Genomic DNA, 13,698 nt, shown 5'->3' with positions numbered 1-13,698 from the left:
CACAGGACATTGTTGCTTTTATAATGCAATATTAAAACGGTCATTCCCTCAGTGCTCAAGTCAAATGCAAGGTGGTAGTTGTGGCAGAAAATTAGTGTATGCATTCTTCAACCATCTTATTAGTGATAGGTTGTTTGTTTCTTTAGTTTAGGAACATTTGATAGATTCATTTAGCACAGGCTGGAAAACCATTAAATTTGCAGGTTACTTCAGCCTCCCTCACTGATTTTCTCCTTGCTACACACCTATAGAGGTGAAGCACTGACCTTGAGATAACTGGCAGACAGACCAGTGCTCCTGTAGATCAAGCTAATAGTAATGCAGCAAAAACAATGTGTCAGATGTTAGAGAAAGATGTGGCTGCTTATTTTTGTAGGACTGGAAATAGAAAGCACGTGGCATCTATTCTCTTGCAGTCTGTGTTGGCTCCATATAGCCAATTACACTCAATGCCATTAGGTGAACTGATAGTTATTTAAATATTCCCCAGGGCCCTGCTAGGTGATGCTCTGGTACAACACTTGAAATCAGAAAAGATTCTTCTGCTAAAAAGCCCACTGGCTTTCCCATAGGAAGTCAGCAAGCAGAGGACTCTGAGGAGTACAAGGACTTGGAGCTGGTATTTACAGCTCTTCTTTCTGGTGTGGAAAGCTTGAAGGGCAAGGTGGGGACCATTCTGGGTTTATGTTGAAAGAAGTCTCCGAGGTTGACCAGCTTCTGTTTTCATACAGCATCTGTGAGGAATGAGATCCCCCTTCTCCAGTCTGTAAGTCCTATCATAACATTGATCCTACCTTGAGTTTGCATCTCCTCTCTATCTGCTCTAAGATGATTGGTCTAAGTGACCTCCAGGGGTCTCTTCCAACCTAAATATTTCTGTGAGCTAAAAAAATGGAAGAAAAGCAAACAGATAAAGGAGTGTTCAAGAAGCTGAACAAAACTGGCAGGTGGTTTCTTGTCGATCTTGGTTTATTGTTGGTCTTATGTTGACTTGTTTGTCTCTTCACAGCCTGCCAGCGAGGATTCTACCGTCACTCCCTGGAGACTAAACGCTGCCTGAAGTGCCCCCCCAACAGCTTGTCCAATGAGTCAGGGGCTACGTCTTGTTCCTGCAATGCAGGCTTCTACCGAGCACCTTCAGAGGGCCAGAACATTGCTTGCACCCGTGAGTCACAGACAGAAAGAAAGAACAATATCTATACAGACTGGGGGATGAACTTATTGAGAGCAGCCCTGCAGAGAAGAATTCAGGGATACTGGTGGGTGAAAAATTGGACATGAGCTGGACGTGTGCACTTGCAGCCCAGAAAGCCAATCGTATCCTGGGCTGCATAAAAAAAAGCATGGCCAGCAGGTCAAAGGAGGTGATTCTCTCCCTCTACTCTGCTCTCGTGAGAACCCACCTGAAGTACTGCATTCAGCTCTGGGGTCCCCAGTACAAAAGAGACACGGACCTGTTAAAGTGAGTCCAGAAGAGGGCCACAAAAATGATCAGAGGGCTGGAACATGTCTCCTAATAAAGAAAGGCTGAGAGAGTTGCGGTTGTTCAGCCTGGAGAAGAGAAGGCTTTGGGGAGATCTTATTGCGGCCTTTCAATACTTAAAGGGGGCATATAAGACAGATGGAGAAAGACTTCTCACTATGGCCTCTAGTGACAGATCAAGGGGCAATGGTTTTAACCTGAAAGAGAGTAGATTTAGATGGGACTTAAGGAAGACATTTTTTACAGTGAGGGTGGTGAGACATTGGAGCAGATTGCCTAGAGAAGTTGTGAATGCCCTGTGTTTGGAAGTGTTCAAGGTCAGGCTGGATGGGGCTTTGAGCAAGATGTCCCTGCCTATGGCAGCGGGGTTGGACTAGATGATCTTTAAAGGTCCTTTCCAACCCAAATCATTCTGTGATTTTATGAACAAGGAGGTGGGAGGAAACAAAACGTTGGGAAATAGGGATGAGAGATGAGACAGGGAGAGGCTGGGGGAGCAGAGGGCTTAATTCAAAATGCATCAGCAGATGGGAAGCTGCCACAGTACTTTGGGTATTAACAGCTGGATCTAATACTTTCTTTCATGCTTCTTGTAGGCCCCCCCTCAGCTCCCCGCAATGTCAGCTTCTCCCTTATTGGCACACAGCTGAGTCTGTGGTGGCAGCCACCCAGTGACCATGGTGGCCGAAAGGACCTGACTTACACAGTCTTCTGTCAGCGCTGCCATTTCCTGTCATGTGAGCCGTGTGAGGCTGGTGTGGTATTCTCCCCGAGTGCTTCAGGTCTCACTAAACCTGCTGTGGACGTGGATGGCCTAGAAGCTTACACCAACTACACATTTGCTGTGGAAGCCCATAACGGTGTCTCTGGAATGGGACCTGCTCCACAGAGAACTGCTCCAGCTCTCTGGGTCGCAGTTGGACATGCAGGTTAGCAGAAGCAGAGAGAAGTTCTTCCTGCTCATCAGGAAAAGGAAGAGGAATCTCTGTGAATGTTTAAGCTTTCTCCATCTTCTCCTCCTTGTTTGCCACATGTGTTGGTATGGTATGATAAGAACTCTAAGGTACCTCTGCCTCTGGCATGTGAAGTCCATCAGTCAGATTCCTTGCAAGTCAAAGCAGCAGTAATCATTACCCACAAAGAGCTATGAATCCACCAAGGACTTAACAGAGGTGAGGAGGATAAAGCCCTCCCTGTCATACACTAGTGTTGTCCAGTCTAAGTATTGTTACCTGTGTGACAGGAAGAGCAGGAACTGTGGCGTGAAGTATTTCCCATGACTCGGATATTGCAAAAAATCCAACCAAGCACAACAGAAACCCTGCTGTAACTGAAAAAAAAAAAGCTTTGAAAGCATGGAGAAATGAGGATGTTAAAAACATGCAAGTTCTTGACTCATTTCTGTAGTTTAGCTTCAAGCTGGCTAGTTTGTCTGTTCTGTGAATACTTTCCAGAGCACTGTGAAACGTGATTATAGAAAAGTGACATCGCAGTGCTCAACAGCCCTTGGTGCTTTCCCCAGGTTCTGATTTAGTGACAAAATACAACTCTCCTTCCTGACGCGATGCGGGGGCAGCACAACTCTGAGCTAGAAAAGCAGAGCTACTTTTGGCTGGCCTCATCACTTCCTGGTGATGAAGAAGGACAAGGAGAGAACCAGGCTTGACTCTTCAGTCCTTGCAGGCTGTTGAGAATTATCTTTTTGTTCATAAACAGCATGCATTTGCAATCAGCTGAGAGATTTTGAGCATTGAATTTTGCTGTACCCTTATGAAATGGAGCTGCATTCATAAATCACATAGGATAGTTGTGTTACTGCTGCTGTAAGAGCATAAAATCCTAACATCTTTATTTCAAATTGAACACTTTCAGTGCAGTGCTGGATTAAATGTAATTTCTTGGACCAGTGATTTTGTTTTGAGGGCCAAACAAGGTTATGCTTCCGTTGTTGGGGTAGAAGCATACTATTCATGGAAAGCAATTAATTACAGCCAGAGACCTCCTTTCCCTTTCACCACAGAAGAGAAAGATGAGGGAGTGGCAGTGGCAATAAGAGTCAGTTCCAGTTGCATGGTATGACCAGAGAAAGAAGGAGAGAGCTTCTGGTGGAGAGAGGGTCTAGTTTGCATTATGTTTGTATTTCTTCCTGATGTTCTCTGTTCTCTCCCCTGCAGCTCCGGTGACAGTATCCCAGTTTATTCTGACACAAAGAGATGACAGTAGTCTTTCTGTTTCTTGGCTTGCCCCACGGCAGCGCAGCCGGACTTCAGTGGAGTATGAGGTCATGTTCTTTGAGAAGGTGAGGCCTACCTTATTTGTTCTTCCCCCTTTCACCCAAAGGGTTGGAAGTGTCCTCTCTGTTCAACGTGTATTTGTTACTTGACGCTGTTTGATTTCTGCAGGGAGAGGAGGCACGTTACACAGTGAAGCACCTTGTTGAGCCAAATGTCACTCTGACAGACCTGCAGCCAGACACAGCCTACCTGCTTCGTGTGAGATCCATCACACCCCTCGGGCCTGGGCCCTACTCCCCGGAGCAGGAATTCCGCACCCTTCCGCCAGGTAAAGGACAACCACTGGCACCTCATTTGGGAGAAACTCACTTCTCCATCAGATGATTGTATATTCATGTGGTACATGGATCTCTCTTTGTGTTCTGCTAGCTGTAAGGCACAGACACCACACACCTGAGTTCCTTGTCACCAGGGCCAAGCCTGTTTCTCTGTAAAAATGTAGAACAAGGAGACATTTGTCTTGTTTCCTTGCTGTCATATAAAATCCACTTGTACTTTCCTGGTCAGAACCAATCACTTTCAGGTTTGTGTGTTGTACTCGCAAATTACGTAGCAGCTCTTCATCTAGTTTTCCTGAAAGACATTTTGATTCTGGCTAATGTTTCTAAGATTGAAAATAATTACCATACGCCTCCTTTTGTGTGAAAGTTACTAGTGAAAAGGAGAACTCAAAGGGCCTCACCACTATTTTTTTCCAGCTTTATCATTTCCACTGTATGTAGTCCAGCCCTTGAATGTAATTGTGCCCAAAAAGATGGTATGTACTGCTGAAAAAAGTTCTCCACCAAACCATGAAGTGTAGAAGGCCAAGCTATTGAGGCCACAAGGAAGATCTTTCTCCTATGTCAAAGAACATCTCATACAGGCCTCACATCCAACCTCCTATTTCCCTGGGTTACCCAGAGACTTCCCCTTTATCAAAAATTTTCTATAATGGAGTTTGCTCTCTCTTCATTCCACACATTCACAGATCCTCCTATTGACCCTATGGATAATTTTAGAAATACATCTGTTGAAATGATGCCTTTGAAAAGCTAGTTTTATTGTAATGAAATAAGGACATGGAAGAAAACAAGGGCATACCTTAATGTAACTAAATAGTTACGTTAACTGTGTAAAAGCTGATAAGGAGTTGTGGTACCATGATTGGAATATCATTTAAAGATGGGGCTTTTTTTTGGCACCAGGAGCTTTTGGTAAAATTTTCATGAAGTCGCAGTGCCAAACGATGATGACATAAATGATCTTTGACCAATAGAATAATGTACCACAAAGGTTCTGTGGAAAATATGTAAGTTAACGTGTACCTTAGATGGTTTTGATTATAAAAGGACATGTTAGAAAATACTTTCATCACGATTATGCTTTTTTTTAAGTAAAAGTTGATCACCTCCTCATGTCAAGACAAAGGTATTTTGAGTATGAAAGGGATTAAAAAGAAGTGCCAGCAAGGTTTCATTTGGTGGGAGTTCTTCTTTGATAATACTAGAAGCATTGTTTAGCTGTAATGGTCTAGGGGTATTAGTGGAACAAGCTTTGCAGGGAGAGGCAAATTTTTTAATCTGAATTTGAGAATTTAGATCCCTAAACTTCCTGCAGAAGTGCTATGTACCTAAAAGCTTGTCCATTTTATAAATAAAAGATATTATTTCACCTTCCAAATCTTACCTTTTTGATTTTAACAAAAAAGAACATTAGCTCTGCCTCTTGATTTCTGCTTAACTAAGCTGATGATTTTTAATAATTTTAGTGGGATGAGTCAGCATCAAATTGAGCAAGAATAACAAGCGTTAATTGGGCTTTACAGATGCTGACCATTGGACTGGATGTTAGGAAACACTTCTAGACACAGTTGTCCGTGTCACACAAGCTGTTCCTTACTTTAAAATCTGCTCATGTATCGAAACAATTTTTTTAGGACTTTTCTTTCTTCTGGATGTTTTCCTAACTCTCTCTAGGGAAAATATTAAAAAATATAGATTCTCATTAGATATGGATATGAACACTTTTCATTAGTGTATTTTTAATTTTTTAAAATAGGTTTTTAAGTTATGGGAAATAAGGTTTAAAAACACATACTTCACCAACAGAGGTCATTTAGGATTTCCTCTGATGAATTCAGATATGCTGTATGGAAATGGATGGCTTTAGCTTGAGAATCTAAATGGAAGAAGACAACCTGTGTCATGTGAACGCTATCTGAATGCTATCCAATCACAAAATGAAACCACCTGACGCTTAGTTTTGAGAAAGCAGGACTATGATGTTAGACTGCAAGTTCCTAAATCAGAACCTGCTTATTTCAAAAGTCCTAAGCAGTCAGTGGCTTCTGTCAAGGTAATTAGGCAAAGGACCAACCCCAGATATTGATGGAAGGGGAGAGGGAGATTAATTTCATAAATAAGAAGAGAATCATGTTAGACTGCTGGGGAAAACCATGTCTTTGCTGTGCCATAGTCTAAATCAGCTACTGAGCAGGAAGAAGGATCTGATCTAAAAGAGTAGTTGGAGAGGAATGGGAGGGTAGGAACAGCTGTTCTTCGTTTTTGAAAGTGTCATGGAATTTATGTGGGAAATCGGCATAGGGATAACTTACTCAACCAGAAGACCAAGACTGTAGATAAGAGTCAACCAGTTATCCACCAGAAGGTGCTCATGCACGTGAATAACAATACGATAGGACTCAAATCTGGTGTCTCTGCTGCCTGGAAGACAAATGGCTGTAGCTTACCTAATACCATTGGCTGGTAGAAGCTGGTTGCTACACTCCAGACAAACAGTTCTTGGTCTTTTAAATGATATGGTCTTTCTCTTTGTTTCTGCAGACACGGGAGCTCTGTCTGGTGGAGTCATAGTCTCTATTATCTTCGGAGTTCTTCTATTTATTGGGCTGCTTCTGGGACTTCTCATCTTTCGGCGAAAGTAAGTGTTGATTTTTGGTGTTGAAAAAGGCATAGATGTAGGAATAGCTGAGCTATGGGAGCTTAAGAAAGGGAGGGAGGCCCTGATTTCTCACAGATTATTGGATAATTAGAGGTTAGTCAGAGAAGAAAGGGTAAGACTAGTGTGCTGCGGCAAGACGGAATGAGTCTCAGTAAATAATTTCAATTCGCAGGATTGGAGGGATTGATGTGTCTGTAAGATAATGCTTGCTGCTGAGGACAGATGAAAATGTGGTGTTTTCTCAGTTTTGTAATAATCCAGCATTATCATACTGTTATCATGACAGATGAATAAAAATATTGTTATGGTACAATCATTTCTATAGCTGCTGATCAATTAAGTGGGCAATACATGTATCCAGTCATTTCAAACCATTTTCCATATACCATTACTTTAGTGGTCCTCTATCCAGATACAAAATTCTTCTCCCTTTCTAAATGTCTATAAGGCTGCTATTGTTTGGTTTTAAGAAGATCAGGTATTGTACTGGAAGTGTACAGAAAACATAAAATAAATAGAAATTCATCTGTAATTCAGCAAGCAGAAGGATGAACAAAACTACCTGCATGAAAACAAAGCTCCATTTCTAAATGTAAATTAAGCATCACGTTTTCTTGCTAGCTGTATTCTACCAAGTAAGTGCAGTGTCTGGTTCCTCTTTGCTCTGGCTACCCTGAGCTCTGTCCCTGACCAAATAGGGCAGACACCCTGGAAGTCTTGCTTTTTTCCTTGCTCTCTGACCATTTTATTTTCATGACTGCTTGTTATGTTCCAGGCGGGCTCATCGGAGACAAGCACGGCCAGATTACAATACTTCAGGCTTTGATCGAGGTGAGCTTCAGAGGGGTGGTGGAACCAGGGAGAAGCCTGGAATGGGTTGGAAGGAAAGCAAAGAAACAGTAGTTTCAAACCTGACAATGGCACGGATTTCCCGATGTAATTTGCCTCTTTCCATAACAGCTCTAATCTTCAATGTAGGTTTGTTTACTGCCATTGTCAGAATCCTGTGGATTCACCTCTGCTTCTGTAGCTTTGACCTACAAAGCTTGTCCAAAGAGTTGACAGGTTAATTTGCTCTTTTGCTCTTTACCATAGAGAAAGTCTGGTTGAAGCCCTATGTAGACCTGCAACCGTATGATGACCCCAGCAGAGGAGTGCTGGAATTCACTAAGGAACTGGATGTCTCTTGTGTCACTATGGAGAATGTGATTGGAGAGGGTGAGTTACCTGTTGCTCTCCCCATCTTTCAGTTCCCCCACACTGTTATTTTGCTGCCTGTTCCTGAGTTCATCTGTGTCCTCTTGCCTCTGGTTGTCCTCAGGGGAGTTTGGGGAGGTGTATCGTGGGTCCCTGCGGCTCCCAGGGAAAGAACGTATCGTGGTTGCCATCAAGACGCTGAAGCCGACATATTCAGACTCACAATGGTGGAACTTTCTGCGCGAGGCAACAATTATGGGGCAATTCAATCACCCAAACATTGTGCGTCTGGAAGGAGTTGTCACCAAAAGTAAGAGTGTGTGGGAGGGAGTCCTGGAATGAGAGCAGAAACTGGCACATTTCTTGGGCCTTTCTTAAAGAGGATGCTGTCAGAGAGGCTGTGCTGGGAGAAGAGAGGCATTGTCACGTTAGCCTATGGCAGAGAATGAGGAAGGGAGGAGAGGTATGGATTTCCAACAGAGTCATGAGGCAGTGTTAGCAGAGGTCTTCTTGGGTTGGTGAGTGGATGAGAAGTTGGTGTAAGGGATGCTGTAAGGTTATATGTGTGACACAAGGAGGAATACAAAATCATTGGGGGAGGTCTAAGGAGGAGGGTGAGCCAGCTGTGCCAGTGGAGTGGGGATGTTGGCTGTGGTTGGATATGGTTCTCTGTGTTGGGGCAATGTGGAGAACATTGAAAGGCAAGAGTAGGAGAATTGCAAAAAGGCTGACACCTTCTTGTCTTCTTCAAGGGAGGCCAATGATGATCATCACTGAGTATATGGAGAATGGAGCGCTGGATACCTTCCTCCGGGTGAGAGACTCCAATCTGTAATAGGCTTGTGTACTGCCAGAACTTGCACTTGACCTGGATTTAGGACCCTAAAAGAAGACTAGAAATAAGATCCAGACATCCACTTATTTTCTGCTCACTAACATTTCCAATCTCAACAGTTGAAGCTTGATGTCATCCAGTTTGCTCAGTGTCCAGAGTGCTGTCTTTCGTAGTTGAAGTGCAGGTGCCTAATGATAACTCTGGAGACCACCACCAGTCCCTTAGTGAGAACCTGTTGGGTCCTTTGGGCTGCAGCATTGTCTTTTTGCTTGTACATCAATGCCAGCTTGTAGAAGTTGATAAGGCCAGTAACTAGAAACCAAGCAGATTGATATCACTTGACCAGGATCTTCTCTCACTTCTTCTTCCATGCAGGAGAATGAGGAAAAATTTAGCCCTGTACAGCTTGTGAGCATGCTGCAGGGAATAGCCTCTGGCATGACCTACCTTTCAGAACACAACTATGTGCACCGGGATCTGGCTGCTCGCAACATCCTGGTAACACGCAGTCTTCAATGCAAGGTGTCTGACTTTGGTCTCTCCCGAATATTGGAGAATGATGCAGAGGGAACCTATGAAACCAAGGTAATGCAAAAACAATCCCTCAGTCTTGTAAATGAACTGTAGTCTTAGGGGGATTGGGATTCTGCCAGATAAAAATGGCAGAATTTCTTCACAATAGGAAACACCAGGCCAGGGGAAGACTGGGATGGAAAATCTCTGAGGAAAACCCATAATAAAACTGCAAGTCATAGTGTGGATGATTCAGAAGGTGGTGCTTTTCTGTCTGGAGTCCATGTTGATTTTGTTTGCTAAGAGATTCAGAGGGATTGTGGTTTTGAAATGAGAAGCAAAATAAGAGGTCTGATCTTTTGGACTCAATTAACTAAATCTAGCTTTGAAGATGGCCCTGCTATGATCAGGGATTTGGACTAGAGACATCTACGTCCCTTTCAATGAAAGTTCCAGCGATTCTAATGTCTGGTGTCATTCAAAGTAGGGCTGTGACTGCTGTCAGGCTCTTACTCCCACAGCAGTGGTTTTGTGTAGCGTTCAACTGAGCAGAGGGCTTAAACTCACTCGCTTTCCAGGAATGTTTCTGTCCTTTTGAGAAATTTCCCCAGAGGTGGTTACACGTCACTTCAAGTGAAGTGGGCCCAGTCTTTGAACCACTTTGTAACCTCCTTGCATGAAAGCATTGGAGAAATACAATTCAATGATACATGCTGGATACACTATGTCTCTGCTCTTTCACAGGGTGGTAAGATTCCCATCCGATGGACAGCCCCAGAGGCCATTGCTCATCGGATTTTCACCTCAGCCAGTGATGTCTGGAGCTTTGGAATTGTCATGTGGGAGGTGCTGTCATTTGGTGACAAGCCATATGGGGGCATGACCAATCAAGAGGTAACAGACACTGAGCTCAAGTGCTGATTTAAAAAAATAAACAAGGCATGTAGGCCCAACTTTTGTAGATATCCCTCGGCCTGCGCTCTTGACATTCTTTTGAACGCATAACTACTATGTCTCCCTCCCTGCTAAGAATCAATGCAACCAAGTCAAGGGCAATAAGTGTTTGGGCCTCTGAACTATATTAAGGTGTCAGCAGCAATGAGCCAAATTAAAGACTGGTTAAGTCAGCCATGGCCTTTGGGTCTGGAGATGTTCTCCATTGGTTTCTTTCTCTCCTTCCTCTGGCTCTGGAGTATTATGTCTAGGCTCACACTCATTCTAGGTTCAGTACACTGCAAGGTTAGCACATGCTGTTGAAATTATTCCTCAGAGTCTGGTTCCCCTTTTCTCACTGGGCCTGTGCCAGGATCATTTGGTCCTCACTTCTCATGAACACGTGCCCTGAATGGCAAATGGGAGCTAGGCTAGTAAAGGATTGAAAGTACCTGCATATGCCACTTCACTTTTTGACATCCCTTAGGTGTCCTGATCCTTTGCTGTGCTGCCCAAACCCTGCTTTATACACATGTAATCTGTAATCTCCTTGACTGCATGCTGTGCAAAATGGTGAACTGCCTGCTCCCAGTCCCACAGAGGTCCCTGGCTCCTCTTTTGCATTCTCTGCTCTTTGGCCAGATTTCTCTCTGTCCTCTGTGCAGGTGATGAAAAGCTTAGAGGATGGGTACCAGCTCCCCCCACCTGTGGACTGCCCATCTATTCTCTACGAGCTCATGAAGAGCTGTTGGTCACACGATCGGATGAGGAGGCCTCATTTTCAGGAAATCCGGGCACAGCTACAACATTTCATCTCAAGTCCTCAGCTCCTCCGGCCTCTTGCAGACTTTGATCCCAGGTAAGCAGGCTATCATTGGAGGAGGAGAGGTTAACTGGGAGATTTTCACCTTCCTGTCTCCAGCAGGAGGAGAGGTAGTGCTAGAATGCAGGCTGGCAAGAGGCACCTGGAATGCTCTGTGTGTAGAAGATAGTGATCATCTCTCTCTCATGGTGACAGAGGGCATAGCCATTGGCCTGGGCAGTCTGACCTCACTGTGCAGAGAGCAGATAAGCTGGCCTAGCTCTGGCGGAGCTTTAGCTACTATCTCATAGTACTGGCCGTTTAAGGTATTTGCCTGGCTAATGAGTGTTTTATCTGTCTTTAGGGTAACACTCCGGCTCCCTAGCTGCAGTGGATCTGATGGGATCCCCTATCGATCCATCCCTGAGTGGCTGGAATCCATTCGCATGAAGCGCTACATCTCCAACTTTCGCACTGCTGGCCTGGACACCATGGAGTCCATTCTGGAGCTCACTGCTGAGTAAGGGCAGGTTAAGCTCCCACAAGGCACCCCAGGCTATGCTACCAATAGCTGTGTCTGTCCCTGTGCTATTTGAACAGGCACTCATATTTACTTGGAAGGCTTCTCTCCATCTTTCTGTATATAGTTAAATGGAAGTGGACTGGCTTCTTGCCCTAAAAGGGAACAATCAGCCCAGAGGAATTGGGATCATCCCAAACTGTGAGACTAATTCCCTAACTGTCCATGCATGAGGGTCTTCAGGGGCCTGAGCTGCTCACATCAGACACAAACAGCAAGGGGAAACAATAGATGGCAGACAGTTCTCTAACCTGACCATCTCCCCACCCTTGTAGGATAAGAGAATTTTCTTGTCTTGAACTCCAGATGGGCTAGTGATATTCCCCCCGCATCAGCCAGGCACTATTCTATCATAGAGCAAAGTCCTTCTGGGCTCCTTAGAAAGACTCAGGTCAGATGCTTTACCAACACAGGCATGTTCTGTTGTAGGGTCGGGGATGTATATAGCCAGCTCCAATCAGGGCAGTTACATAAAACAAATGAACAGGCACAGTGCAGGGACAGACCTGCTAAAGGGTTGAGACATGGCCCATATCACAAGCTGGCTTGGACACAGTCCTGATTTAATGGGAGTACAGGCCTAGTCACGAGGTGGGAGAAGCCAGTTGACTGGGTGGGCAGAGGTAGCCAGGGAAGGGCAGGAACATCTAGAATTTTCTTCCTTCTAGAGGAAAGGTAGGCATGAGGGAAAGGAAGCTTTCTGAACTAATGCTTGGTAACTGTTTCTGCCCTTACCCACAAGTCCGGAAGGAACAAGAACAGCAATTCATTTTTTCCTTTCTTTTCCCATTTCCTTCAGGGACTTGAAACAGATGGGAGTGTCACTTCCAGGCCATCAGAAGAGGATCCTATGTAGCATCCAAGGCTTTAAGGAGTGATCAGTCATTGCTCTCTTAAGCTTGCTACATGCCCATTCTTACTAGGTATCACTTGGAATCATTCCTATGGCAATTGTTTCCAAATGAGTGACTGGGACAAGCACAGCAAAACAACCAGAACTGAAAAAGCTCATGAGGCAACACCACCTGCTGTCATTTCTGTTCCCCCTTGCTTTAGCTCTACAGCAGCTATCAGTACGTTTCAGAGCACTGGTCTTAGAAATTGTTCTCAGCCTGTCTTCTGTAGTCCATTCTGTGCAGCACTAAGTAATCCCTGTAGTCCACATGCTGGAGTTTCAGACCCTCAGTATATCACATGGAAACATAAGGATACATACAAAGCGGGTTGGGGCCAGTGGATAATGTTTTAAGATTGGAGATGAGAGTTCAGATAGACTGGGACATTCAGGGAATGTGCACAAGGACACAGACAGAGAGAGACTGAGCCCATTCACTCCCTGGCATACATGCCTTCTCACTTCAGCAGCCCTCTGTCTTCCTTATTTTGCAACAGGAACAAACTATTCAGTCTTTCACAAGGCTGCTGGTAAGGGATATATTTTTTAATTCAGCTATTCTTGCCTTAAACACCAACTCATGGTGTCCTTCTTTCTTTGGAGGAGAAGTTGGGAGTAGCAGCACACCCTGCTGTAACTTGTGTGATCACGTAACCTCAGCATGTTGCTGTTTTGCACATGCATACTTCAACGGGGAGATGTACATCTCTCCAACTTGCTTAATACCTTTACTTGTGCCATGGGCAGAAAACCCTTTAGGTACCCATTTTTCTCTGCCCCTTTTTAAACGAAAGAATAGTCTTGTTTGGCTGGGTAGGGTATTTCTAACAGAAAAATGTGTAGGTGGTCTGTCTTATTCCTTCTCTGTGGAGGAAATGTTATTATTTATCAGAGCTCAAGACAGTTATAGACTGTAAATAATATTTTGTAAATAAACCTGTGGCAGAGCAGGCTGTGTTGGAGTTCTTTGGCTTATTTCAAATATGACTGGGACCTTTACTTTAGCATATATATTATAAGATCCAGCAGGGTCCTTACATCCATTTTTGGTTGTTTCAGCCAGTGGTCTTTGTCCATTTAACTGCAGATTTAATGTGGACATGCATTTGCATTAGGATTAAGGATACATATGCAGCTTCAGACTTTTTTCTTTAAACCCAGTTATAGCTGTATCCATCCATTAAACCATGAGAAGTATTAGAAGCTACTGCTGTAGTTTGATG

At 44.1% G+C, this 13,698-nt stretch overlaps 1 protein-coding gene across 1 annotated transcript; it reads left to right on the top strand.

Annotated features, from left to right (window-relative positions):
• Window positions 1-1,009: 1,009 nt before the first annotated feature.
• Window positions 1,010-13,425, top strand: EPHA1 (EPH receptor A1; the record flags this gene model as incomplete). Its single annotated transcript, XM_009580286.1, has 14 exons — window positions 1,010-1,165; window positions 2,080-2,412; window positions 3,658-3,782; window positions 3,886-4,045; window positions 6,603-6,699; window positions 7,496-7,551; window positions 7,816-7,938; window positions 8,042-8,227; window positions 8,670-8,731; window positions 9,128-9,337; window positions 10,010-10,159; window positions 10,864-11,057; window positions 11,365-11,520; window positions 12,380-13,425. Coding segments are annotated over 14 exons (2,087 nt in total), but the record flags the coding sequence as incomplete, so codon positions are not given.
• Window positions 13,426-13,698: the final 273 nt, after the last annotated feature.

The sequence above is a fragment of the Fulmarus glacialis genome, unplaced genomic scaffold (genome assembly GCF_000690835.1).
Source record: "Fulmarus glacialis isolate BGI_N327 unplaced genomic scaffold, ASM69083v1 scaffold25396, whole genome shotgun sequence".
Lineage (NCBI taxonomy): Eukaryota > Metazoa > Chordata > Aves > Procellariiformes > Procellariidae > Fulmarus > Fulmarus glacialis.
This window is presented reverse-complemented; position numbering and strand designations above follow the sequence as displayed.